General features: G+C 36.3%; 1 protein-coding gene across 2 annotated transcripts in view; it reads left to right on the top strand.

Moving 5' to 3' along the window:
* The window catches only part of EIPR1 (EARP complex and GARP complex interacting protein 1), a 75,371-nt gene extending 50,581 nt beyond the window's left edge, over nt 1–24,790 (top strand). The window contains exons 6-10 of one of the 2 annotated variants that reach the window (XM_053937605.1): nt 8,489–8,625; nt 11,416–11,583; nt 12,826–12,993; nt 13,082–13,105; nt 22,529–24,790. In XM_053937605.1, coding sequence (XP_053793580.1) covers nt 8,489–8,625; nt 11,416–11,583; nt 12,826–12,993; nt 13,082–13,105; nt 22,529–22,703 — 672 coding nt within the window. In that variant the 3' untranslated portion in view covers nt 22,704–24,790. The remainder of the gene's footprint in view (nt 1–8,488; nt 8,626–11,415; nt 11,584–12,825; nt 12,994–13,081; nt 13,106–22,528) is intronic. The other variant, XM_053937606.1, reaches the window with a different exon arrangement.
* The last annotated feature ends 1,256 nt before the right edge of the window (nt 24,791–26,046 follow it).

Here is a 26,046-nt window from a genome sequence, read left to right as displayed (position 1 = left end):
AATGTATATAGAAAACTTTGACTCATTCTGTATAGTCATTTAGATCAGTGTCGGAACTTATAAGTGTAAACTCTTTATGTCAAGGACATTACTATTCACTTGATCTGTTGTCACTTTTAACTTTTTAGGTCAGGGTTAATTTTTTTCCTGGATGCTGAAGAATCAGTTTTTTCAACTTAGTCAAGACACTGTCCATAAACTCTTCCCTGTTTATACCACCTGACTGCATACAAATAGATGACAATGTCACATAATATATTTTAATACTGTATGTTTATAAATAAGCCCTTTGGGTTCCTTCTCTAGATGAGAAACTTTAGCTCTTTTTTTCATCTGCAACTTCAGCAGGTGTTATGTTGCCTTCCAAGGCTTCAAATTAGTGTTTGTTTTTATCAAATTGATGTTGAGAGTTTCTGATAGCTTACCTCCAGGAGCTTGTCTGTGGCATTGTAATCCCCTGGATTTGCATTGCACCTGCATTAGTCAGTATTTCTTTCCTAATGTCTGCATAACATACAAACCTTTCTGCAACATTGAAAAACTGCTTTGGGGCTGGTACTGCTTCCATGCTATGAGTCCTCATGTCTCCTTGAAGTACTGAGACTGCTAGGCAACTTAGCATTTTCCTTTTCTCCTACTTTCATTCCTTTTGAAGTTCTGTCCTCACTTGCTCAAATCATTTTGAATGTTAATTAGTATTTTCACTGTTTGACCACTTTCTCATAACTCTCTCATATTTTTTCTTAATCCTAACCTCTCTCCCATGGCAGGGGATTGGCATTAAATGATCTTTAAGGCCCCTTTAAACCCAAACCATTCTGTGATTTCCACTGGGATGCTGTCTCGTGTATTATCAGTTTCTCTGTGGAAATCTTGTCATGAATACCAAATTTTATGGGGTTTTTATTCTTCATTTTATATTGCTTGGCAATTATTTACTAGAATTTTGTATGTTGTGTTGTCTTATACTATTTCTTTTCTCAAAAGTAAACCCCACTCTATCACACAAATATTTGTGCAGATATGATTTCCACTTTCTTTTCCTTCCATTGCTAGAATTATGATCTGTGTAATTTTGGAGAAGAATAGATGCTACCAAATTTTGTAATTTCAGCATGATTTGGGGAATCAGTATTTTTATCCTCAAAGCAACATTCAGCTTGCAGATCCTTTCAATATTTCAAGTACCATTGCTTATGTAGAATATTTTTTAATTGGCATTTCTAAAATATTCTTGTACTACATCAAATGTTGATGGCACAAAAGGACTCTAGAAGGCAAAGTAAGTGATAAAGGAATTAAGGAAATTTAACTTGTGACATTTGTTATATGTTTATTTTTTTATGAAAGGAAAGTAAATAAAAGCAAATGTGAAATTCTGTATCAAAGAAACTGCTTTACCCAGTGAAGTAGATATATCAACCCTTGATTGACATCTTCAGATAGGAGCATTTAAAAATCTTTGTTAAAAACCTTTGTTTGCAGAAGTTAACAATGTTGTTCAGATTTTACTATCAGGCTCTCAGGAGGCTTGATATTGAATTTGACTGATCCTCTATATTTCCATCTAAAATAATCTAGTATCTCATGTGATTGCACTGTATGTAAACAAGAATCATTTGTGATTAAAATTTTACCTGAGAATAACTGTTTAGCATAATCAGTCTTTTGCTCCAGCAATTTTGAGTTGTTCTTAGATGATACTTACTTCAATACCAAGTCATACACTGCTTTTAAAGTGAAGTTTGATAGATAAAGTTCACTGAAACTTGACTATCAAAAAACATATCTCCATGCATCAAAATCTTGAGCCCAGTGAATCATTTCTGAGATGACTGGAATTCTTGCAGTTTTTGAATGTTGAATTTTTGTCTGCAGCAAATTTGTCTTAAACATGTCTGTAGGTTCCTGAGCTAGCTGGAGTCCAGCTGAACAAGACTGACAAAAGCATAAGCATCTCTTTAAGAGGCCTGTGCTAGACTTGCTAGTAATGAAAATCAAGACAAGCTGAAAATTAAGACAATACTGAAGTCCAGTATCGTAGGCTTTTTCAGGACTAGAAGTGACTGTGGTGCATTTCTGAAATGTTCGAAGATTACCTCCTTACTAAGAGATTAATTCCCTTCCCTTCCATATATATGGCTGAAAAATTATAACTTTAATTTTGTAGCAATTTTATATTTGCAAAAAATATGTAGGGTTGACAGTTACAAAGAGCAATAAAAAAAAACAAGCAATGTTTTGTTACACAGTTGGCTTTCTCTTTAAAAAAAGAGTCAAACCCTCCTCCATAAATCAACACTCTACCCCAGCTTTTGCTGCTGTAGTATTTAGGATGTGAGAGAAATCTATGAGAACAGGTTGGTTCTTAAACAGATAGCATTAGTAGAGGTAAGTAGTAAATGTATTTTCCATTTGGTTATCACCATGGACAAGGAGTGTTTGTAGGCTAATGGGCTGTTGGTGAAACAGCTTTCTGTGAATATCCTGTTTATAGGGGATTGTTGCATGCATAATGTATCATAATTCTAAAAAAGCACATGATTTGTATTTTAATGTTTTTGGATCAGAATGTAAAGAGAGGCTTTCTTGTGATATTAATAAAAAGAGCTTTTTTTTTCTTTTCTGCCTCCTGGAAAACAGATAGAGAACAGCCTAAAGCAAAGAAATCAGGTCTTGCCACATAAAAAAGAGGCATGTTAAGGCAAATTAAAAAAAAAAAACAGCAAACAAAACGACCAAAAAACCCACAGTATTTCTTTTCTATGCAGATACACAGAGGTTATGTAAATGGCAAGAAAAGTTGTCTTTATTGTTCATTAAGATGAAAGGTTGTCCATTTTTGGAATCTCTTAGCCACCTGATGTCTTCTCACCTAAACATGCTTTGTTTCAAGCAGGCAGTGGCTAAGCAGGATGTAGCTGGTGTTGAGGAAATGTCCTTGTCTGACCATCCAGGAGTCACTCTGGCAGTCACACTTGCATGGGCAGAGACTTTGGGCTCCAGTGGGCTGACAGGTCCCACTTGACTCCCTGCATGCCCCACCCTCACACATACCAGGTTTCCCCAAAGCAGCGTCTCAGTCCTCTCCATCCCTTAAGTCATTTAATTACGCTGCAACAGCAAAACAGCAGTCTGGGCTGGTGCCTCTCATGAGGGACTCTGAATAAAGAAAATTCTGGGGTTTTATACCCTCCCAGTCAATGCAGCAAAAGTCTGGGGTCTTCCTTCTCAATCCTCTGCTCCTGCTGTTTCTCTGAGTGTCCAGTCAAGTGACTGTGACACAGGTCCCTGTGCTTTTTGTTGTGCAAATAGTCAGCGCTTCTTCCTGGCCCCTTGCCTCATTTCTCTCCACCATCCAGAGCTCAGTCTGCAGCTGGCACTGCAGCTGCACACCAAGCTACCTCTACTGAATGTTTTCCTCAACGCTAGTAAACTTATATATTCTGTAGGGATTGCTAAGGGGAGAACATCTTTACAAAATATACATGTTGCTATAGACTTGTAAGTAAAATAACAATGTATTTCTGTGTGTATATATGTGTTGTTATAACTGATTCAATCAAGAGCCAAGGATTAAAATAATAGAAATGTCAGTGTGTTTGAATTGTTTTCTCTTTTTGTAAAAAACACATGATGGTGTTCAAGTTGAATAATATTAGCATTGTTAACTAAAAGTCAGATCAAGTCCACTGTATCTGTATGAGGTGATAGAGGTAAGGAGGTATTCATTACACTGGTGCATCATTGGTTTTCCTGGTTTTACAACACTTTTCAATTGCTTCCCTTTTTTTGCATAAGTACACATTATAGGCCATGTTAATAGCAAGAGGTAAACCAAATGCTAGTCTTTATGGACCTTTCATGTTTATGAAAGTTTGTCTAAAATTCAGGTATAATATAGATGAAAACCTGAAAATATCTGTGTCTTTAAAATTTTGTATCGTCCAAAATTTCTGCTTCTCTACAGTTATCAAAACTTCAGAGTCTTACTTGGTTCCTTTTCTGTATCTGCTTGTGATTTACAAGTCACATTGTTTCATTAAAATTAGCCTGAAGAATTTTACAGTTCCCAATAGATTCAGAGCTTCTTGGTAATAAAATTATTGGTGTGTTCATTCTCTGAATTATCTAGTCAGCTTGGGATAAGAAACATTTGCTAACTGTAATTTACTGTACAGTTCAGTGGGTTTGTTTGGGTTTTTTGTTTTGGTTTGGGGTTTTGTTTTTTATTTTCTTGCAGTGTTTTTTTTTTTTTTTTTTGCTAAGTTGTTTCTGCTTTACAGTGTTCAATTTGCCTGTATTTACATTAAGACAAGCTTCTCCTGTCCTTTTGATCACTCCCTTTATTATTGTTTTGAGGACATTACCTTCTGGGGTGAAACTAATCTTATGCTCACTGCATCATTACCTTTTGCAATTAAATTAGCTATTCTTTGCCATTTATAATCATTAGCTGGACCCAAGAGAAGCCCAGACAATGCACAAGGTGTGGATAGAATCTGCTGAGAAGGCGACAGTTAATATTTCTGTGTACAGATTTGAGGTCAGATGTCAACAAATTGCTCAAACTCTTCCTCGGGTAAACGCAATATATTTGGCATGGCAAATGAGTGGAACAAAATGAAATAGAGATATTAAAATCTAGATATTTTTCTGGTTTTCATATGTTTTCACAGAGGGGGCAAATAGAGGTGTGGTTTTGATAATTTTAATCCAAACTATTATAATCCTTTTAGATTTCTTGTCCTGTCTGGATTATTTAGCAGCATTCATGTGATCTTGATTCAGAACAACAGATAGTATCAAGCAGTGGCATTCCAGGCAAGGCAGAATATATTTTGGGGAAGATTTCAGAGGGTATCTGGATAAAAGTAATGTATCCAAATGGAGATAATGTTACGAATAAACGTGAGATGCTTTCTTGGCAAGATAGCTGCTATTTCTCAAGGCAGGAAATACCTTGTGGAATTCTGTTGAGAATTTTTTAGCTCCCCATTATTACTATAATTAGAATAAACATAGATTAACTATAGGAGGGCAGAAAACTATCAGAAGAAAAATAAAAGGGAAATTACTGGATCAGAATGAGAATAGAAACCAGCTCATAGGGTTGGAATCAATTTTATTTAGTGGTCTCCTTAATGATAGAAGTAGGAGTAAAATAATGAAAATTATTGCTGGCAGAATTTGGAATGCGTCATCAGCACATAGGAATAACAATATATTTCAGAGGATGAACTTGATGTTTAGTTTAATTTTTATAGTATAAAGCAGAAAACATGTGTTTAAGGACTAAAAATATGTTCTTACCGTAATGTAGACTCTCTTCTACTGTAACTCAGCACTTAAAAATATGTGAATTCTGTTACTTAGCTATTCTGAGAATAGCTCTAAGCTGCCAATATGATGAGGCAATTTGAAAAGGCAGATAGTTTTAAGATGGTTCGAGAGTCAAGAACAGTTATGAAAGGACTACGTGGTATGGTTTCCTGCAGTTGAAGGAATTGAACTTAATTTACAATCTTCATCAACCTTTCTGGTTTTGTCAATAACAAGTCAGAAAAACACTCATGCCTTTTAATGTCAATCTCAAAATAGTCTGCTTGAGTTTGTCTACTTAGTATAGCCCTTAATATATCTTTCTTCTAAGTACTTTCCTGTTCTGTTCTTGGTCACATAGCTCTTTTCTTGGAAGAGGGCATGAACAGTTGGTTCACTCTCCATACTGCTTGTGGTTTTCCTAGATAATTTCTGGATCCTTTAACATTTAATATATATTGGGTTTTTGGGGGTTTTTTTTTTTGGTTTTTTTTTTTTTTTTTTTTTTTTTTTTTTTTAAGGATAGTGCCTGTCTTTTCCTCTTTCCAAGTCAGACCTTATGTAATCAAATGTTGAAGCAGGAAAATCAACCTCAGTCCTTGATATTTTGACAAAAATAAGTTGAAGTCATTGATATTTTGATTTGAATACACAGAAATCAGTCCTAGATCTAGGACAGATTTTTTTTTTTTCATATTTTGGTACTTTGTTTTTGTAAAACCCCTTCCTTCACTGAGGATAACATAAACAGTTCTATTTTGATAATATTACATTATTTAATTTTTTAGAGGTTTTTTCCTCATTTCAAAGTGTTGCTGTCATGCAACTATAGTATAATATAATGCTGCCCTTCTATTTTTGTTCTTGTGCCACCAGATTTAGGCATTGTTCCAGCTAAGCATTTAGGAATAGTGTAAAATCCATCCATACTCCAGTAACCATTTTACACTGTTCAAGATTTCATTTTCTCCAGACTTCTTTTCTGAAATCAGTGTGATCCTTGTACATTGCAAGAGTAATTCCTAATTTTGTTGTCTAAAAGTAGACATTCAATCTTACTCTATTCCTTTCCTTTTTCCTTAATGCATGTGCCATTTTGTATTTATAAAATAATACTATGAATTGTTTACCTAAAGTATCCAGTGAGGCCCTCACACCACACCTGCATGTCTTCATCCCCTGGGCAGCACAGATCCTAATCTTCATGCAAGAATAATGTTTAAAATACACCTATGTCATGTTTTCCTTCCCTTTTGTAGGAAGTTTTTCTTTTTTAGCTTTTCTGCATTTAAAGAAGTGGAGGAAAGGTTTCAAGATAAAAAGAGCACTTACTTACCTGTCTGTATATTCTGTATTAATTAAAATTACAACTAAGGAGTTTTTGAACCTGCATTTGTGATTCTAAGCTACCAGTTTTGTTCCCTTTATTTATTGGCTGTATAGCATATATATATATATATATATATATATGTCTGGAATGCTGGAGAAAGTATTGTCTAGTGCTAACAAAGACCCTCTGCCCTGAGTCATATTTTGAATATATGAAGCTTTCCATCTCAAGAGCAGATTTTTTAAATACCTGAGAAAATATACTCCCTTTGTTGGTTCTGTCTTAATGTTAACATTGGCTTCCCTCCCCCCAATGTAAACTTTGAACTGCCAAGTCTGCTTACTGAAGAAACTTACTTTAATTTTTGAAATGACCTACACAAGCTATGAATATTCTGTTGAGCCTGGAATCTAGTGTCTGTCAAAAAAACCCAAAGAGTGAATTTTATTGTCCAGTGTCCTATGCAGTATTTTTTGTTTCTATTAATAACCTGCAAGTTGTAGAAAGGTTTTCAGACAGCATTTGTTCTAGAGGAGGAATGGTGTTAGAGGAGTAGGTTTGGCCACAGTGTTACATTTTTCATTAACACATGAGCAATATATGATCTTGCATGCTGGGAATTCCACATTCTTTAAAAAAAAAATCTAGTTGTAATTTCTAGATTGTTAAAGAGGTATGATATTCTTGGAGCTGTAGTAATAAAAATTTAGCAAAATACATACATGAACATTTATACAATATACAAATAGATTTAGGCAGTTTAGTATTGACAGCATATTTTTCTGTTGATATCAGTTAATGTAAACAGTTTGTATGTTTTAGTCGTTTTAATCCATCAAAGCATAATATTTGTGCTGGGAAATCCACTATTAAATAGAGTATTGATGTTGCATTAAGATCCAACAGGATCCAGTGCAGTAATCTGTTTTTGTGAAATACTTCATAATGAAACATTTTGAAATATGAAAGTTGTGTGAAAGATGACCAAATAAGTCTGCTGTTTGCGTAGGTGCTTGAAATTTGTGTAAATTTTATACCTAATTAAATGCAAATATTTTGGTTGTCCTCTCCCTCTTTAGATATTAAACGGTTTCAGTAAGTGATTGGAAGTAAAGGTAATTTGCAGTGTAGGCAGGTTTGATTTCCCCCATGTTCACATGAAACTGGGCGATAACTTGCTATGCAACTTCAAAGAGAAAGTTTATTACTTTGGACCTTCTTTTCATTAACTGTAGAGATGCAGAGCTGCCTGCTCCAGGACATAGAAGCCTCTTTATGGAACTGAAACCTTTTTATCTCACAGATTGTAGATTTGTAATCTAGTATCTACTGTTATTTTAACAGGCATGTATGTGGTGACATGGGCATGTGGGCCTTGACTTCTTTATTTTTAAAAGCTGCTATACATTTATCAAAAAGAGTCTTTGACACCATAATTCTGTTACTACAGATAAAATTTGGCATTTTGACATGGAAAAAAGTCTTGTAGGACTGTTAATGAAGCTAAATGCATGTGTGTGTCTGGCAGCTACAAATCTGTGCAGTGTGCCCATATTGTCGATCTACTGTTTCAACAATGATCTGAAATGGTTTTAATTTATAGAATTAAAGTACTTCTAATAATTTGGCATACATTACACTGCATAAGCCTTTTCAAAAATTAGTGATCAGAAATCAGCTCTAGCTTTTATTTGTTGTTTCTTTACTTTTTTTTTCCTTCAATCTTCGGATTTGGTAGTCTGTTGCACTTGGAGCAATAGGCTATTGAGTAGCTTTGTCTTCATTGCAACTAATTTTACATTTAGAAACATTGCCAGCTTTGTTTCATTATTTTAGCTCTCTAGTTCCACAGCCTTGGAAGGGAAAGGACAATTAAAATTTACTTCAGGAAGATGGAGTCCACACCACAATTGTACCCAGATTGCCACAGCCAACGATACCACTGTCCGAGGCTGGGATACACGGAGCATGAGGTAAGGAGAGCTTGCAGTCGTGTTCTCTAGAAAAGACAATCTCCTTTGGAGGTAGATTTTTGCATTGCTCCTACCATAATTTTTTTTTGTTTGAAACGATGAGCGGCAAACCTACAGTTTATAAAAGGAATAGAAAGGCTTACATAGCTGATATAGTTACAATTTAACAAAGAGTTTTCTCTGATATGCCCCCTCAGCTTCAATTCTAACTTGTATATTGAGTTTTACTGAACCATGTACTAGTCTCACAAGGATTTGTTCAATACATAGAAATTACCTGAATGAAGGTGTTTTGTAATTCAACCTGAAAATGGTTTAATAGTCCTGACTTTACTATGAACTATCTTCATAGCATTTAAAGGTGACTTTAATCTTTGAAGGCAACAGGTCAAGTTCACCCTTCAATTCTGATTTTAACAAAGTGTTCTGTATTATATTAATGATTGTAGCATACTGGTTATAAGAAATCACTGAATCTATCAAAATCATAACCAAATAAAAGCTTTGAATATACCTAATAAGGCATTTTCCCCCCCTGCTTAGTTGTGATTTTGATAAGCAAAGGAGTGATGTTGTGCACATCTGTTGCCATGACTACGAAAGCCTCTTCAGGCTTTTTTAAAAGTACACTTTATCCCCTTAGCACATAGTAATTTATCACTAAACTAAGAAGACTGATGTCTTGTAATAACTTCTGTTGCTTTAAAGGGCGATGACTTTAAATTTAGTTCAGTGGTTCCTGCCAGCTCAGAGTTGTCGCAATAAATCCCTTGTTTGCTAGTCTTTGTGGTTTTGCCAAAAAGATTTATTTAATGAAGGAAAGTTAAAAATACAATAATTAAAAGTCGCTTCCTGTGAAGTGTTTGAAAATCATGTTTGATTGTCCTGTTCTTTGCCTTGTAAACTGATACATAAAAATAGAATTTTATGTAATGTGTATACTTAGATTTATAAAGACAAGAGACAAGAGTGGAAAGAGAGGACAAAGGAGAAGGGGTTTTATTAATTTGCTTTTTTTGTAATGTTTTTGTAATCCTATTTCTAACGTATAGCATTGCAGATCTTTAACCAAAGCCTGTGTTTTGAAGAGAGAATATTAAATATTGTAAAGTCTGCTTCATGCTCTGTCTCATTAGAAGAAGCATCTCTATCTTCCATTAAAGGAATTCTAGTCGTAGACTAGACTAAGAAGCAGTCTTAATCAGAGAAGAGCTTGTGAAGCAGAGAAGACAGACACTAGGCTGATTGGATTTAGAGGGAGAACTTTATCAGGAAAATTCAGACTCCAAGGCTAAATTCTAAATAATATGTAAGAAGAATAATATGAGAAAGTGGAGCCAGTAGCTGGAGAAAATGTTCATGTGGCATTAATCTTATGATGTAAGTAGAAAGTTTAGTGTACGTATTATTGCTGTAGGTAGGGTGAAAAGTGACAAAAAGAATATTCATATTTGGAGAGGAATGAGATCAAATGGTCAGAATAATAGTTAAGTTGGGATAAAGTCTTTCATGGTGAGTAGTCCTGAATATACAACGTACAGTAGTATTTTTAAGCCCTTACACACATCTCTAAGCAATGCAAGAAAAAAGTGGAAAGTGTAGTGAAGGAGGAAGGATGTGTTTTACCACAGCAAGCATGCTTGAGACTAAGTATTTTTGCCATATACATATTCCAAAAAGATTAGTGGAAGCTTGAATTCCACTAGAAAAGTATACCTGAATGATATTCTTAGCCTCTCAAACTCTGAGAAGAGTGTTGATGCTACATATCTTAGTAATTTCACTGGTGACAGTCAGAGCTGTCTAAGATAGGGCTTAGTACAGACCTGATAATTTTGAATCTCTCCTTCTGGAGCTATTTTGCTCTGTATTAGTAGTTCGGTATTAACAGCAAGAGACTATCTGATCATGACAGAAGACCATAAGTATATGTAATTGACACAAGAAATAGGAAGTTTTGGTCAATATGTTTACTGAAGAGAAACATTTTTCATTTAAAGAAAAACAAAAAGCTCATGGAGTGTTGAAAAGTTCCAGTGAAGATTGTAGGAGATGGTCAAGTCTAAGTAGAACTTTAGATGATATATTCGTGGCTTGGAGAAAACTGGTCATACAAGAGTGGAAACAGGAAAAATCAGACAATCCCCAAGTTTAAGAGGCAAGGTAGGGACACAAACTGATGGCACATGATGTTTTGAATAGATATCCTAGGTTGTTAGCAGTACTACAGATGTTTTCTATAGTGGGTCCAGATGGATGTGGTTGTGTCTGGCTGAGTAGTTTAAGGGCCATAGGTAAATTAGTGATAATTGCAAGAGCTCAAGAAGGTAAATTCAATACAGAGCGATAAAAAAAAAAGCTGTCTTTGATATCTGTTGCAACCTTTGCATCTCAGCTTTTCCTACTGAGGTAGATGTCATAAACAGGGAACTAGTATAACTACTTAGGGTTGAAGAAGTTCTTACCTGAAACTGTTGTGGTCTAGTAGCAGACATTTATCACAGTTATTACAGAGCTGTGCTAGAATCATCTGGAACTATTATTTCCTTTTAACTACAGATGATCTTAATGGAAACAAACATGGAAGGTGCAAAGTGTCAAAGCAAGCTGAGAAATCTATACAAATCTCTGTTGTTAACAACTGGGAATTCCCTAAACTCTGCACTAGCCATGGGAACTCTAGGTCTGTGGGTGCTAAGGGGATAATGCAAGTTTCCAGGGAAACTAATTTCTGTAGGTAGAGTGCAGCCAGCTTTTTATAGACCATTCAATTTTTTTAATGTTTTACAGGCAGATATATTGTATAGAAAATGCACACGGACAGCTGGTACGAGACCTGGACTTTAATCCCAATAAACAGTACTACCTGGCTAGCTGTGGAGATGACTGCAAGGTGAAATTCTGGGACACGAGAAATGTCACTGAACCAGTGAAGATACTAGAGGAGCATTCCCACTGGTAGAACAAATTATCTGAATGCTGTTTTGTGGGTGGATGGCTTATATCATTTATTCAGCTAATTATTTTGTCGTTTAGGAGCAATGCAAACTATGTTTGTACTATTGTGCATAATCATTTTTTTGCACAGAGGAAAAGTTTCAGCATGTCAACGTTCCTTGTGTAATTGTAAATTAAGAGTTTAGATAACATTAGTCTAATTGGCAAGAAACTGTTGTTAACATTGTTGGGAGATGGGGTGCACCTTTGAGAAGCACATCACACAACTTGGCCCGTGGGGCCCAGCTGGGACACAGGTGTGCCTTCCTAAATGGAGCCTGATGTGCTGCACCTGATGTGCAGTAATAAAGCAGCTGCCATCTATCCTTCTGTTGTCACATGGTTGAAATGTTCAGTAATGCAGCTCAACTTTTTTTATGTTCTTCACAGTCCTTAAGTCAGAATATGCAAGTGAATAATTTTATTCTCTGAAATAAGATTTCAAGGCTGTATCTACTGCACTGGCCTGTGGCTGGAGTAAGGAGAGAATCTTGCCTGATGTCTGCAAATTTCAGTGCTTAAGAAAAGATGAATTATTCATATTTTATAAAATTTGGGTTGGAATAATTCTTGCAAAATAGATCCACTCCCTAAATCTACTTTAAGGGAAATAAAGATGGGAATTAACAGAAGCATTATTTATACCTTTTTTTCCTCAGAATATTCAAAGAACAACAACAAAACAAGAACCATATGACATTTGGTATTAACTTGATATGTAAAATGTAAAAATTGAAGAGAAATATAGTCCTACATTTGTTTTAGGATCTATTTTCAACTTCACTGTAAGAATGTTGTGAATTTTTTTGTTTAAAAGGCTATTTTTAATCCATATTTTGCTTTGGGGAATTTTTGTATTTAGGACTTAATTATTTATCTGGCTTACTCAACAATGAATTGGCATGTACCGTCAAGGAACGATAGCACTGAATGGTGTGATTTGTTGGGGTTTTTTTGTTTTGTTTTGTTTTTAATTTACTTGTTGATTTTTAATGATGCCTCATAGAAAACAGATGACATGGAAGCTTAAAAGTCTAATGAATATGGCAAAAAAACAGTCTTTGGAATGAGGCATGTTACTTCTGTGCATATTTAAAACATTGAAAAGATGACTTTTTAGTGTTGCGCTTAAAAAAATTGTTTAACAATGATGCACTATCCACCATGAATAGTGTCTCATTCTACCTGCTTTAACTTTCTTAGGGTCTGGAATGTCAGATACAATCATTCTCATGATCAGCTGATCCTTACAGGAAGCAGTGATAGCAGAGTTATCCTGTCTAATATGGTATCAATTTCTTCTGAACCATTTGGCCATATGGTAGATGATGATGAACTCAGTGACCAAGAGGACCAGCATCAAGAAGAGAAGTATGAAGTTTCCTGAGTTTTATGTAGATGCTTATAATTTGTTGTTTCATTGTAATGGTTTACATGCTATTTTTTTTTTGCTGACTAGGATTTTTGTGTACAGGCCTTTCAGGTACGTAGTTAGAATTTCCACTTTGTTCTTTATTCAGTCTTGGGTGGAATGCACTCTTTAAATGTGATTGGCATGGTCACTCCACGTTCACCGGTAGGAAGGGAATGGTGATGCTGAGGATCAGTCATAAAGTCCACTGGGTTGGTGAAAAGATTCACTTTAAGGGAGCTCTGGTTCCAGTCAAGCATGTAGAATAATCTGTGTTAAGTTAGAGTTTGAAAATAGGCTTTTGTATTTGCTGTGTATGTGTTAGGACCTTTGGGAAATGTTACCAGTCTAATGATGAGCTTCTGCATGGGCAGAAGAAATTAAGTATAAACACTTTTTTTAAAATTTTGCTCTTAATATCTCTGACTGCTGTGGAACCCAGTAACTCATCAGACCTAGATCAAACAAACCAGAAGCTTGGTTTCAACACTCTTGGTAGAGAATAGTGCATGCTATTGGCAAATGTTGTAAACCCATCCATTTGGTTTGTATGGAATCAAATATTTTCCTTGTGAATTTTGTAGGGATGGGGTTTTATTAAATTAACTGTGTATATATGTGTATATAGGAAGTTCTGTAGATTGAGGTTGGGCCAAGGCTTTGTAATTTTGTGACTAGCCTTCATGGTGGTCTTCAGCAAACTCTTCCTTCCTACAAAGTGAATCACAGAATTACAGAATGAATTAGATTGGAAAAGACCTCTGAGATCAGAGTGACTGAACATTATTGTGTCAACTAGACCCTGGCAATGATTGCCACCCTCAGTCTTTCCTTGAACACCCCCTGCTTCTCTGGGCAGCCCATTCCAATTTCTAATCACCCTTTCTGTGAAGAAATTTCTCTAAATGTCCAACCTAAACATACCCTGGTATAGCTGGAGGCTGTGTCCTCTCCTGCCACTTGTTGCATAGGAGAGAGACTGACCCCCAGCTGGCTACAATATCCTGTTAGGCAGTTGTAGAGGGCCTCCTCTTCTCCAGACTAAACAACCCCAGCACCCTCTACCCCTCCTTGTGACTTACTCAGTAGACCCTTCACCAGCTCCATTGCCCTCTGCTGGAGAGCTCTACAAAGCTGTCTGCAATTACACAGGCAGATTAACTCCTGAATGATCTTTTAAAATAAAAAATAGTCAGATATGATAAGGAAATTACAGAAAAGATCCCCTAGTTGCTCAGCTGTGTTTCCTAGATATTCCAGCTAAAATTCTAAATAAAGTTTAGGTTACTTCTCTAGTTGCATTTTTAAGGTTGCTCTTGAACCTTAACTTTATTAATACACATGCAGTTTTGCTCCGAATAGTTTTAGTGTTTTGGCTTCATTTAAAGGACCTGGAAACTATTCTTTTTTAATACTAAGTAAGAAAGTTACTTCATATATAGAAATGGTTTATTTTAAATGTACAGCATTCCTTTAGAAGATTTTTCTCTGTGTATTCTAAGTGCCTGAAAAATCAAGGAGTATCAAATTAAATGCCTAAAAATTTGCTCACATCAGCAGTATATACTTACTTTCTGGAATGTAACTGAGTTACAGTGTTTTAAGTATAGAATCAAAGAATGGTTTGTGTTGGAAGGGGTCTTAAAGATCACCTAGTTTCAACTTCCTGCCATGGGCAAGAACATCTTTTGGTTCCTTATCTTTGACTGGAGATTGCAATTTATTCTGTTCTAGATGAAAGATAAATAGCATTAGTCAAAATGAGAAAGAGACCACATTTTTTTTAATATGGTGGGAATGCATTAAAGATATCACAAGTAAATAGCATTCTGACAGACACTGTAGAGTAGATTATTTGGAATTCTGAACTTCTGTGGGTTGTACACTGTGTAGGTTGCCTCATTAAAACACAAGTCATTGTTCTAGAATAGGAATTTTTTAATTCAAGATCATCTAATGCAATACAACAAATATAATGCATCTTTTCCCATGGCTATGGGATGGGTGTAAACCACATCATGAATGACTTGTATAGTAATGATGTAGAACCCTTCCCTGTTCCCAGAGGCTACAGGAGTATCAATTCTGCATTTGCTTTTTAAATATGAGCTTTTCAGCTGCTCATCTGTTTTCTGTAAAACCTGGGAAAGCACATTAGCTTCTGTAACCTTTGCTTGTTACTGTGAAAGTCTTGTTTTAGGCTCCCTCTTCTGCCCGCTTGTTACGAGTTGAGTCAGAAGGATGTTTCAAGCTGCTGCAGCCTTGAACTGTTGCCAAATGAATGTCTGTTTAGTTCTGAGTGCACAAATGAAGTAGGGCATAACAGCTGTTGGGAATACTTCTTGTTAGTCAACCACTAGTGCCAAATATTTCGGCTCCGATACCCTCCTAGAGACCTCTGTGGAGAGTTGGTTACACCATTCCATAGGTACTGTCTCTTTTGTAAGATACAGGTTTTCACTCTATGGTTTAATTGGTTTAATGGGAGAGGGGTGTGTTTGTTTGTTTGTTTGTGGTTTTTTTGTGGGTTTTTTTTTTGTTTTTTTTTTTGTTTTTTGGAGTTTTTTTGCTTGGGTATGTTCTAGACTTTCAAGAAAGTGTTATAGTCTCACAAGGTTCATTTATCCTGTTTTGGAGGACATCTGATTTGTTATTAAACAGCACACAAATACTGATAAAAAGAATGTCTTTTTCAGGTGTATCGTGAAATATACCAGGAAGAGCATATATTTGTACAACTAGTGTCTCTAGCCAGTCACCTTCAGACTGAGTACCGTATCTCTCTCAGAAGGTTAAAATATCAAGTAGAAAGAAAGGAAAAGACTCTTTCTGCATTTTATTTGTCCTGAACACAATCACTTGTGAAAATCTTCCTTGGATTGAATATAAAAATGATGAGTACATGTCAGTTTTATTTTCAAAGGTTTATTGTTTTTTCTACTTAGTAAAGTCCCCATATTTTGAAAACATTGCACAGTTTAAACTCCTTCCTGAGATCCTTAAGACTTGTTAATTTTTAATATCTTGTAGAATAAATTTCCTAATTTTTACTGTATTTCTTGGCTGGAGACAAAAACATATAGTATGTCAGTTTAACCCTTCCTTGTTCAGCCGTGTAGAGCTATGCATGAGTCTTGCCAGATTTACTGCTGTAGTTGTCTGGTTTTTAAGGTTCCCAACTGAAAATAATTATTTGGAGATAAATTTTTTCTAAATAAAAGAATTCAAGTTCATTGCATAATGAATAGACAAACTAAAAGATGCTGCATTCCATTCTTCATAAGAATTTCTTCTTAGTGTTTTCTTCCTTCAGTGTTTGTCTGTGTTGACATCTTGGGCCTATCTGCTCCCATCTTAGAGACCCGGACGTGTTTGAATAAGCAATATAACTAGGACTGTTGCATGAAGATCTGTCTCTTGTTGAAATCAACTAGTTCCTCTTAACTGCTGGTTTAGATCAGACTCTAAGTCACATCTGTCTTTTCCCTACTGTTTAACTGCTACTGTTGTTTCTCTCATCAGTCAAAAAAGGTAAAAGCAGGCAGCTTCCCTGTGTCGTGTGTCTCATAGTAGTCAGGAGGAAAAATAATGGAAGTAGGAAAAGGAGATGTACTTCCTCTAGACATGTTCCTAGCCCCTGGGTGTTTGCAGTTCAGGGACATTTACTGCCTTCTGAATAATCTTTGGGGACTTCTGATTCTTCCATATGTGGTTTTCCTTTGCTATTAGCCATATTCTTGAGTTTATCTGCTCTCACTGTGTTTTCATTTGTTCTAAAACATGCCAGCTGTGCTTGCATGGTTTTTGTGAAATTTGTCTAGGAGAAACGTGCCAACTGTGTTTTCTTGCACTGAATTAAGAAAGGCTTCAGTGCTCTCTGCGTGGGAAACACAAAGCTGCTGTTGAAAACAGGTAGTCTAAGAAGAGGCTGGAGTTGTTCACAGAGAAGAGCTATAGGCGTGTGACCGAAGGACAGCTATGCTATATGCTGGTCAAGTCCCTAGTCTCGATTATTTAAAGCACAGTTCAAATATGGGAAAAAACAAAAAAAACCCCACAGCTGAGAATGAAGGGCTCTACTAGTTCAGAAAAGTGTACAAAATAAATGAAAATAGAACAGATGAGGGTGAGTACTTGGATTCATTTAGGTTTCATCACCAAAAGAAAGCTCATGTGCCTGGATAAAAACATGAGGAGTGATTTTCAATGCTTAAGTTTGAACAAAACTTTTAAAACATGGGATCATTCCACATCTGTGGATGCAATTGCTTGTCTGGCTTCTCCTTGACCTCCTTCTTTAGTGGCTTTGCACTCGGTTGTTGCAAGAACTTTCTCCCTGCAACACTGAACTTGCCTGAGTTCTAAATCTCCTGAAGGTGACTGTCAGCTCCCTGTAAGATACTAGGAGAGCACTGGGAACTGTCTTCCTCCTAAGGGAGGTAGTGAGTGTCTTGTATCCTTCCTTTAGTCCTTGGTCATCCAAAATCCTGATGTTAGTGAGTGAGTCTATATGTTACTGTATTAAATTATTCTGATAATAATTTTAATTCTACATTACTCTTTCTAACAATAAAGGAAAGCTACTAGGTTCTTGCAGTTTGGTGGCCATTTTTACTTGCCAGTCAGGATTCCTTTTCTTCAGTTACTCCAATATGTTTGTTTGGCTTATAGGTATAAAATATGAACTGTGTAGGTCTCTGTTTGGTATGCTGGTGATATGCAGCATGAGAAGAATGTTTGGAGTCATAGGAGCACCAGCAGGAAGGTACATGCTACATCTACAGCTGTGTTTTTATTCTTCATGACTTCTGTAGCCAGAACTTTGTGACAAGGCTCAACTGGTAATGGAGGACTTGCAGTTTAAGCTACCAGTTCCCTTAGTTTTCTATGGGGTTTACAGGCTTAAGATGTTTGCTGTTTTCACTGGCAGAACTGATTACTAAGGTCAGTATGCTGCCTTCTCCCTTATGTTACATTTTTTGACGATATGTTCTAAAATAATGATAATCTTTGTTATCCGTTGAAGATTGTACCAGAAATTCCTATCAGAAAATACAGTTTTAGTGTTTCTCCTGAAGGCTTATGTTTCCATCTTTTTTGTCATAGATGTTAGCCATAATGTCCTTAAATACAAACAGAAGATCTAACACAAGCATTTATCAGTATTTTATATTTGATGCTGAGAGATGTAAAGGATTAGTTCTTCCTGTACAGAGTATCTCACTTGAGATCATGAAGTTTTTAATGAGATGTTATGTGTAGAAACATCTTCAGCTATTGGAATGGACCAGAGAGAAAATGATGGCTGCCCTCTCTGTAGGAAGAGACTTTCTTCAAAATTCTATCTAAAGAAGTTGGTGGTATCTACTTTTCATGATAGAAAGGTGGTTTAGAGATTTTTGAATAATAAATCGTGGTTTCACAGTGTTACATATGAACTGTGCAATCTAACGTAGCACCTTTGTATATGCATCTGTGACTTCAGGAGAGAGATTTGTCAGAGTTGATATTTTGAAAAGTATTTGCCAAACGTGCTGAGGCAGACTTTCAGGATATTTTCACAGCTGTCAGCAGTGTTAAATTTGATGCTATTTTGTTTTTGATATTAATGTCTTGGAGAAACTGAGAAGTCGTAGGATTATGCTATGGAATCAACCAAGAGATCTATTTAATTAAAACAGGTTAAATAGTTTCTGGTTTGGGGAATGCCTGGATTCAGGACTACTTTCTTGGATGTGTAAGAAGCTGATCAAAATGTTGTGCAGCAGCACTTTTTGGTTCCAAGAATGTTTTCTTTAAAAGCTTTGGGTTTTCCTGTAGTGTTTCTTTCTTTAACCCTCATCAATAAATATACCTTCCTTAATTTATTTTTCATGTTAAGACATCTATGAGCCCTGTTCTATAAAAATATGTTTTTCCTGTTTTTCTGGGGAAACAGTTCAGAAAACTCTTTTTTGAATAAAAAAAATTATGATGTTTTGAATAGTATGAATGGCCAATTATTATCTATAAAAAATGTGTTCAAGAATAAATAAACTTGTATTCAGGCTTTTTAAAGTGAGTGAAAAGGCAAGCAGTGTGTTGTCTAATCTTACCAGAAACAATTTTCTCTTGAAGTCAAAAGGAAATTGTATCCATGGGCTTAATCCAGAATCCAGTGCTGTGCTTTTCAGGACTCATTTTTGGATGCTGCAGTACATGCTGCTTCTCGATTGATTTATTTCCATTCATAGTGATTTTTAGATTAAAGAGGATTTAATTTTGACTGTGATAAGGAATTAACGATTTTTGCTGACTGAAAACCATATTTTATTGAACACTGTGGTGACAAAACAGAATTGCAAGCACTGCAAACTTAAGTGGTTGTTACCATGAGAAGTAATTGGAAATAACAGCTTTCTACATGAAAACAATTATCCAAGGCTGAACAGGCTTCTTTCTTGAATCTGTAACACAACTAACCTCAAAGTTATCTAGTAAAATAAAAGCTTCGCTCCTTTCATAGAAGCTGGTTGGGGTCATGCTACTTGAATAAGACTACAGAAAAAACACAGTCCATTTTCAGCTCTGTGTGGCACAGGTCTGAAATTTATGCATGATGTAGGTAGAGACTGCACATTTCATATTATGATTTTTTGGTGGCAAAAGGAATGTGGTGCATTGTCACTTGATGCAGTGCAAGAACATATAGAAGAAAAGGTATTTTAGTCTGATCAGAATAAAATCTTCAAAATAGGAACGAGAGTAAGAAACTAAAGAAGCATTTTAAGGGTCAAGAAGATCTCGGACAAGGAAGAAAATAGCTTACAAAGCTTGCCAGGCGTAACAAGGGATTACCAAGTATGCTATCAAATACAGTCACAGAATCACAGAATGAACTGAGGTGGACGGGACCCACAAGGCTCATTGAATATAGCTGCTGGCCTTGCACAGCACCATCTCTCAATCATGGAATCAGTAGGCCAAACACCTACATCTGTGGTACACTGAGCTAGCTATATAGCATAGCTATCCATGCTGTACATAGCTGTTTTGTACACGCATGCTATATATATAGCTATACACAGCTGGTTTTATACCCATAGCCTGCAGCTTTTAAGTAAAACCAGGTATCTCTGTGTTCTGGCAACAATGTGAATTATACATACATTAAAGTAGTGTAGAAGAAAGTTTATTTCATATCCAGCTCTGTACAGCTACTCTTCTTGTTAATCTGAGATGATTCTTTAATAAATAAATATATGTAAAAGATATGTAAAATTTTATTTGGGGTGCATAAATCATTGTGTGACTCAGGAACAGAACAATTCTAAGTACCCTAGATTGATACAGATTCAAAAATAGTGCCCTCAGTCTATTCTTGGATTACCAAAAAAAACCAAACATAACCAAAATGCAGAGAAATCTGAGGTGTTTTCTTGGAAATCTCTTAGCATCAGGTAAGGTAGTCTGCCTCTAAGAGATTCCTATTGTGAGGAAAAAACTCACCACAAACAAGTCAGCTCCTTATGTCTTTGTTATGTTGTAAAAGGAAATTCAGTGTATAGACAATAATAAAACCCAATTAAAAACTGTAGTTATAAATGCAAATGCCAAACAGAAATTCATCTACAGGCTTGTTTCCTGAATGCTCATTCCCCTTATGACTCCTGTAAATTACATTAGATGAGCTGTGTTATTTAAATGAAACACTGAAACAACTGTGAGCATACAGAAACTAGTGTAATCTAGAAGCTTATTTGTCCTTGTTTATCCAGTCTTTGGTTAACTGAGATTCCTGGTTAGCTGAAAGTCGGTCGTGTCCCCTGACAGCCATGTGCACTGTGCATTACTCCCCTGCTTATCCAGAGAGACATCTGAAACCTTCAGAATAATGGAGTTGTGGGTAAGTGGGTGAGCACTGCATGAAGCACATTGCTGTCTGGGGACATGACCAACTTTCACTTAACCAGGCACATCAGTTAGCAGGAAGTTAGAAAAACACGTTGCAGGAGATGAAGTGTCTGTATGTGTTTGTTAGCTCGGCTGTTTGTTAGCTTTGGCTTGGCTTTGGCTTTGGCTTGTACCAAAGTTCATATTCAGGAGAACTGCAAAACAAGCTTGTTCTTTGCAATTAACCAGGGACTGGGTGTTGGTTGTGCTGTGACCTTTTTTGGTTAGTTGACCTTTAATGTAGCACAAGTAAATGGTAGAAATGCTTGAAAATACATATCTGAAGCTATTCTACAGTATGAGTCTGCTTTTGGTTTCTTCATTAAACTCAATTGAATTTTAATTGCAGTGTTAGATTCGCAGCTGGCTCAGCTGGCTAGGTGGGGCAGCGATAACCTGCAAAAGATCCTACTGTGCTTCCATCCAGGCTTTGTGATTGCAGAACTGCATGCTTTCAGAGAGCAGCAGGAAAAGGCAAAGGCAGCCAATAACAACACTTCATTTCTCTAGTAGCAGCATCTGTTTAAATGATTGAGTGGCATTCACAAGGCCCTTTGCTTTCCATGAGGAGAGTTGCAGCTGTACTGCAAGGCTGTTTCTAGGAGGCAGAGGGATGTCTCTGATGGACTGACTGATTCTTGTGAGACAGAAACAAGTCTCTCTGTGGCTGAAGGGAGCTCTAAGGTCATCCTCTGAAAACTCCCCTACCCTGTAGCTACAGAATAATGTGCTGTAGTGATGGTTTGAGAGGAGAGACTGGCCTTGGGAATGGAGGCAAGAAGGGCTGTGCTCAGTTAGCAGAGTACAATCAATGACTCTTGAGTGGTTTGGACTTCAGAGAGTTTCCTAAATCTCTTGAATATTTACAATGCAGAAGGCAATCTGTGTCTCTCCTATGATGTAGGTGACCAGGAGCTTGGTTGTTGCAGTGGGAGGTGGAGTATACAATAGTAGATGATCTGGTGCTGATATAATTTTAGCAATGGAAGAAAAAAATCAGTGTTCAGAGTGGTGGCTTCATCCCCCTTCCATAATTCTGGAGAGAATGGGTCCAGGATGGCAGCACAAGAGAGACTGATGTTAGGGACTGCAACTTCTTACCCATCTACATATCTCTAAGACTGTGTATTATTTTAAGAATTCATTTAACAATGAAGGGGGAGAGGATGGGATGTAACATGATGAGAGAAAATATGTTTGTAAAAAGCTGTGCATTTAGATCATGCCAGGTAGTTTAACTTGCTTTAGAGAGAGAGAGAGAGAGATGCTTAGTATAGGTTCTGAGAGACAGGAAATACACTGAAATTTAGAGTAAGAGTTACTTTATCCCTGTAAATGGGGTCTTTTGCATTGACTTGACTTCGCTTTCATGTAAGACATAAGTACATGCAAACATAAGGTATAAAATACTCCCTTAGAACCTACTACTGCATTCTTATACTTTAAATGGGATTTATAAGTATATCTAGATGTTAGTGACACTTAATATGACCTTTGAAATCAAATGTGTTCACAAATCCTTACTATTTTTTTTTTTTTTTTGGTGTTTGTTTTCAATTTTAGGATTAAAGAGCCCCTTCAGGACAGTGTAATAGCTACCTATGAAGAACATGAAGATAGCGTATATGCAGTTGAATGGTCCTCAGCAGACCCGTGGCTATTTGCATCTTTAAGTTATGATGGGAGACTGGTTATTAACAGGGTTCCGAGAGCCCTTAAATATCATATACTGTTATAACTTGTTTGAGTTATTCTGAAGTTATTAACTTGATGTGCACAACTGGTAGGTATTGTTAAAGGTTTTTTTCAGGATCTGTTGTTTTTTTAAGTAAAAAAGTTACAGTTTTGTTAGGAATATCTCTACTGGTAATATTGTCTTTTGTATTTGCCTTGAGAAACTATGATGCATTTTCTGAAGACTGTGCTACCTAGATGAATAAGGGGCTAATCACTTTGTGAACTCTAAAGTTTGTGGTGATAATGGGTACATTCCATACTATTGCTTCATTACATCAGCTTTATGCAAATATAATGAATTACAGAAATGTTATTATGCTGATACAAAACTGGGACAATGTAGCAGAAATTATCTACTTGTTTTCAAGAATAATATTCTACATTTCTTGTATAAGCAGCCTTCTGTTTTTATCTAGGGCCAGGTTCTGCTAGCTGTTCTGGCTTCAAATACAATTGGGAGTGGTCTTAAAAGGCTTTCTTAATACCATCTACTATTTTAAACACTTTCTCCCATTTTGCATGTCTTCAGAAGGAATGTTTTTGTGAAAGTGAAACCTTCAAAATAATTTTTCATTTGAGCCTTATGGTAGTATCAACAAAGTAACATCCTGCAAATTGTGAACTAAATGTAGGTCTCAGCTATGTATTGTTACTGGAAACAATATTAGGCTTTACCAAAATTTCTGATATACTCACATAATGTGTTACCCCATATTTATAGGTTAAGTTGTGCTGTGAGGGACTCTGGAGCTGTGCTACTGTTGACCTGAAAAATCTCTTTAATATTTGTCTACTTAGACTTTCTTACCCTTCTGGATCCGTGCCAATCTGCAGTATGCTGGCATGATGTAAAAGGCTTGCAACTAAGCACAAAATATCCTTTCCTATATCCTACCTTTTGCAATAGGTGACCTAGACATCGGTTACTGTGTTGTTACAAATGCTGAGAGCAGGCAGATGCTGTGCTGTAGGAGAATGCTCAGGAAATTTCAAACGTAGGTGGAAGGCATGGTGAAACATTCCTGTACATATTGACCTCCTGTCTTCCCCCAGCCAAGCTTGCACTAAGATGAAGATTTGCTGCTTGCTCTTTGTGTACCCAGGCTAACTGTAAAATTAACTATTCCCTGCTGCCTTTTCAACACTATTATTTCCCTTTAGCTTCAGAACTTGGGTATATGTGACAGTGTTGGTTGTGGTAGCATTATGTAAGACTATTCTGAAGAAATGGCAATGAACATGGGATGGAAAGATCAATACCAACCTCTTCCAGTGATTCCTCCTGTTGCTATGGCAACTCTTGGTGTTAGTGGTGAGGGACAGCGTGCTGCTCACCTCTGCTTGTCTTTACCCACTCTTGGATCGAAGTGTTCAAATGTGATTTGTTGTGTCCACAGAGCTGCTTCAGTGAGATCACATTTGGAGAGCATGACTGACTGCTATAGGCCAAAACATCCGGAAGAGATGACAGTTGAATTCTGTTTCTAACTTTCTTAAGGAGCTTATTTGGAAAAATTCATAGGAGTGAAGTAATCCAATTAAATCCTCTGTACTATTGTTTGCATTTGCGTTAATGATGTTACCTATCTGCTCCAGAATTAATGTTTCATTGGAAATTCTGATTATCTGATTTTCTGCATTTATATTTTAAACTTGTGCTATTTCAAATCATTTCAATCTGTAATTAGGCATGAGCTATTCACCTGTATACTGTAAGAAGAGCTACATTTCTAAATCAGTAGTACTTCAGTTGTCTGAATGTCAAAAGCCTTGGCTGGGCTGCTGCTTTTTATGTGGAGCTTTTCATCAGACACAAAATCTTGTTGAGTATCTTGTCTGTCCCACCTGTGTGCCACCCACCCCACCCACCCCTCTGGAAAACAAAGTGAAAAAACCTCTGCAGTATATCTTTGGTATGCAGCAGAACTCCTTAAAACTTTCTTCACATTAGCAATAAAGGTCTAATGAAACTTTGTCTGGTGGTGTATATGGCTGGCAATGTGAAGGTGACGGGGAAATTGCCTAACATTGTGTGGGATTTGACTTGATTTTTAACATGTAATAAATGCAGGATAGATTTCAAGCTAATTTTTATGTGGCTGTATTTCCTTTAATATTGTACGCTTATATGAACTGGAAAGCTCTGTAAACAAATAATATCAAGAAATCTTTTGTTTTAGTCGTGCTAAATATGTGTATCACTCAATAGGGAAGAAGACAGTGGATGAACACTGGAAAGGAAGGGACTGGCAGGTCCAATTTGAATGAAAAATTGTAAAGCTGTCTGTAAAGCGGGATCTGGGCTGTGTGTACATCACTGGCAGCAATATGGAAATGACCTTCTGAAAAGGAAGGCTTTTGCTGAGGTTTCATCCCAGGCTGTTGGAGCAAGCAAGCTGCTGTAGGATGAAAGGAAGGGTTCTAAAATGGTTAAATAACTGATTAAAAGGAAATAGGAAGCAGGAATAAATCTTCACATTTTGTGGTAAAAAGTAAATTACCAGGGAAGTCCACAAGGATCTGTGCCTAGGCATGTGCTTCACAGTATACTTACGACCTTTTGGAAAAAGGGCTACAGAAAAATCTGGGAAACTGGTCAGAGAAGTAAAGATGACCAAAGAATTATGAAATGACCTTATCTCATGGATGATAAAATGGTAGATGGAATTCAGTGCAGGAAATGTTAAGCAGTTAATATGGAAGAAAACAGTTATTTTACATACTGTGGACCACCAAGAGGGCTATTACATGGAAGTAAGATCTTGGGGGTTTTATAGATCTTTAAAAACATCAGCTTAATAGAGGTCAAAATTTTAATTAAAATGTTGGGAATTACTAGCAATCAAGTAAAGAAAATAAAGCATTGTTAATCCCCCCAAATAATATATCTTCATAAATCTCTGGTGTATGTGCATTCATAGTAATGTGTATAGCTGTGGGTTTTTCTATCTTCAGCCCAATGTAGTAAAATGGAAAGATTTTAGATGGAGTGACAGGAATGAGGAATAGCATGCAACACCTGTATGAGGATAACTAAATAGACTGAAAGGCAGATGGTTGAGACAGAATGATAAAAGTCCGTAAAATCAAAAGTGGCAGAGGGAGAGGATGAATAGGGAGTGATTGTTCACTGTCTCTCCTGATACCAGAACTAGAGGTTATTGAATGTAATCTGCATATGGTGGCTCAAAGCATACAAAATAAAGTGGCCTTCACAGGCATGAAGGTGAGCTATGGCACTTGCCTTCAACAACCCTTTCCCCCAGGGAAAAACAAAACAAAACAAACAAACAAAAACAACAACAAAAAAAAAAACAAAAACAAACAAACAAAAAAAAACCAAA

The sequence above is a fragment of the Vidua chalybeata genome, chromosome 3, assembly GCF_026979565.1.
Source record: "Vidua chalybeata isolate OUT-0048 chromosome 3, bVidCha1 merged haplotype, whole genome shotgun sequence".
Taxonomy (NCBI): domain Eukaryota; kingdom Metazoa; phylum Chordata; class Aves; order Passeriformes; family Viduidae; genus Vidua; species Vidua chalybeata.
Note: the sequence above shows the minus strand (reverse complement) of the source record. Positions and strands in the feature narration are given on the sequence as shown.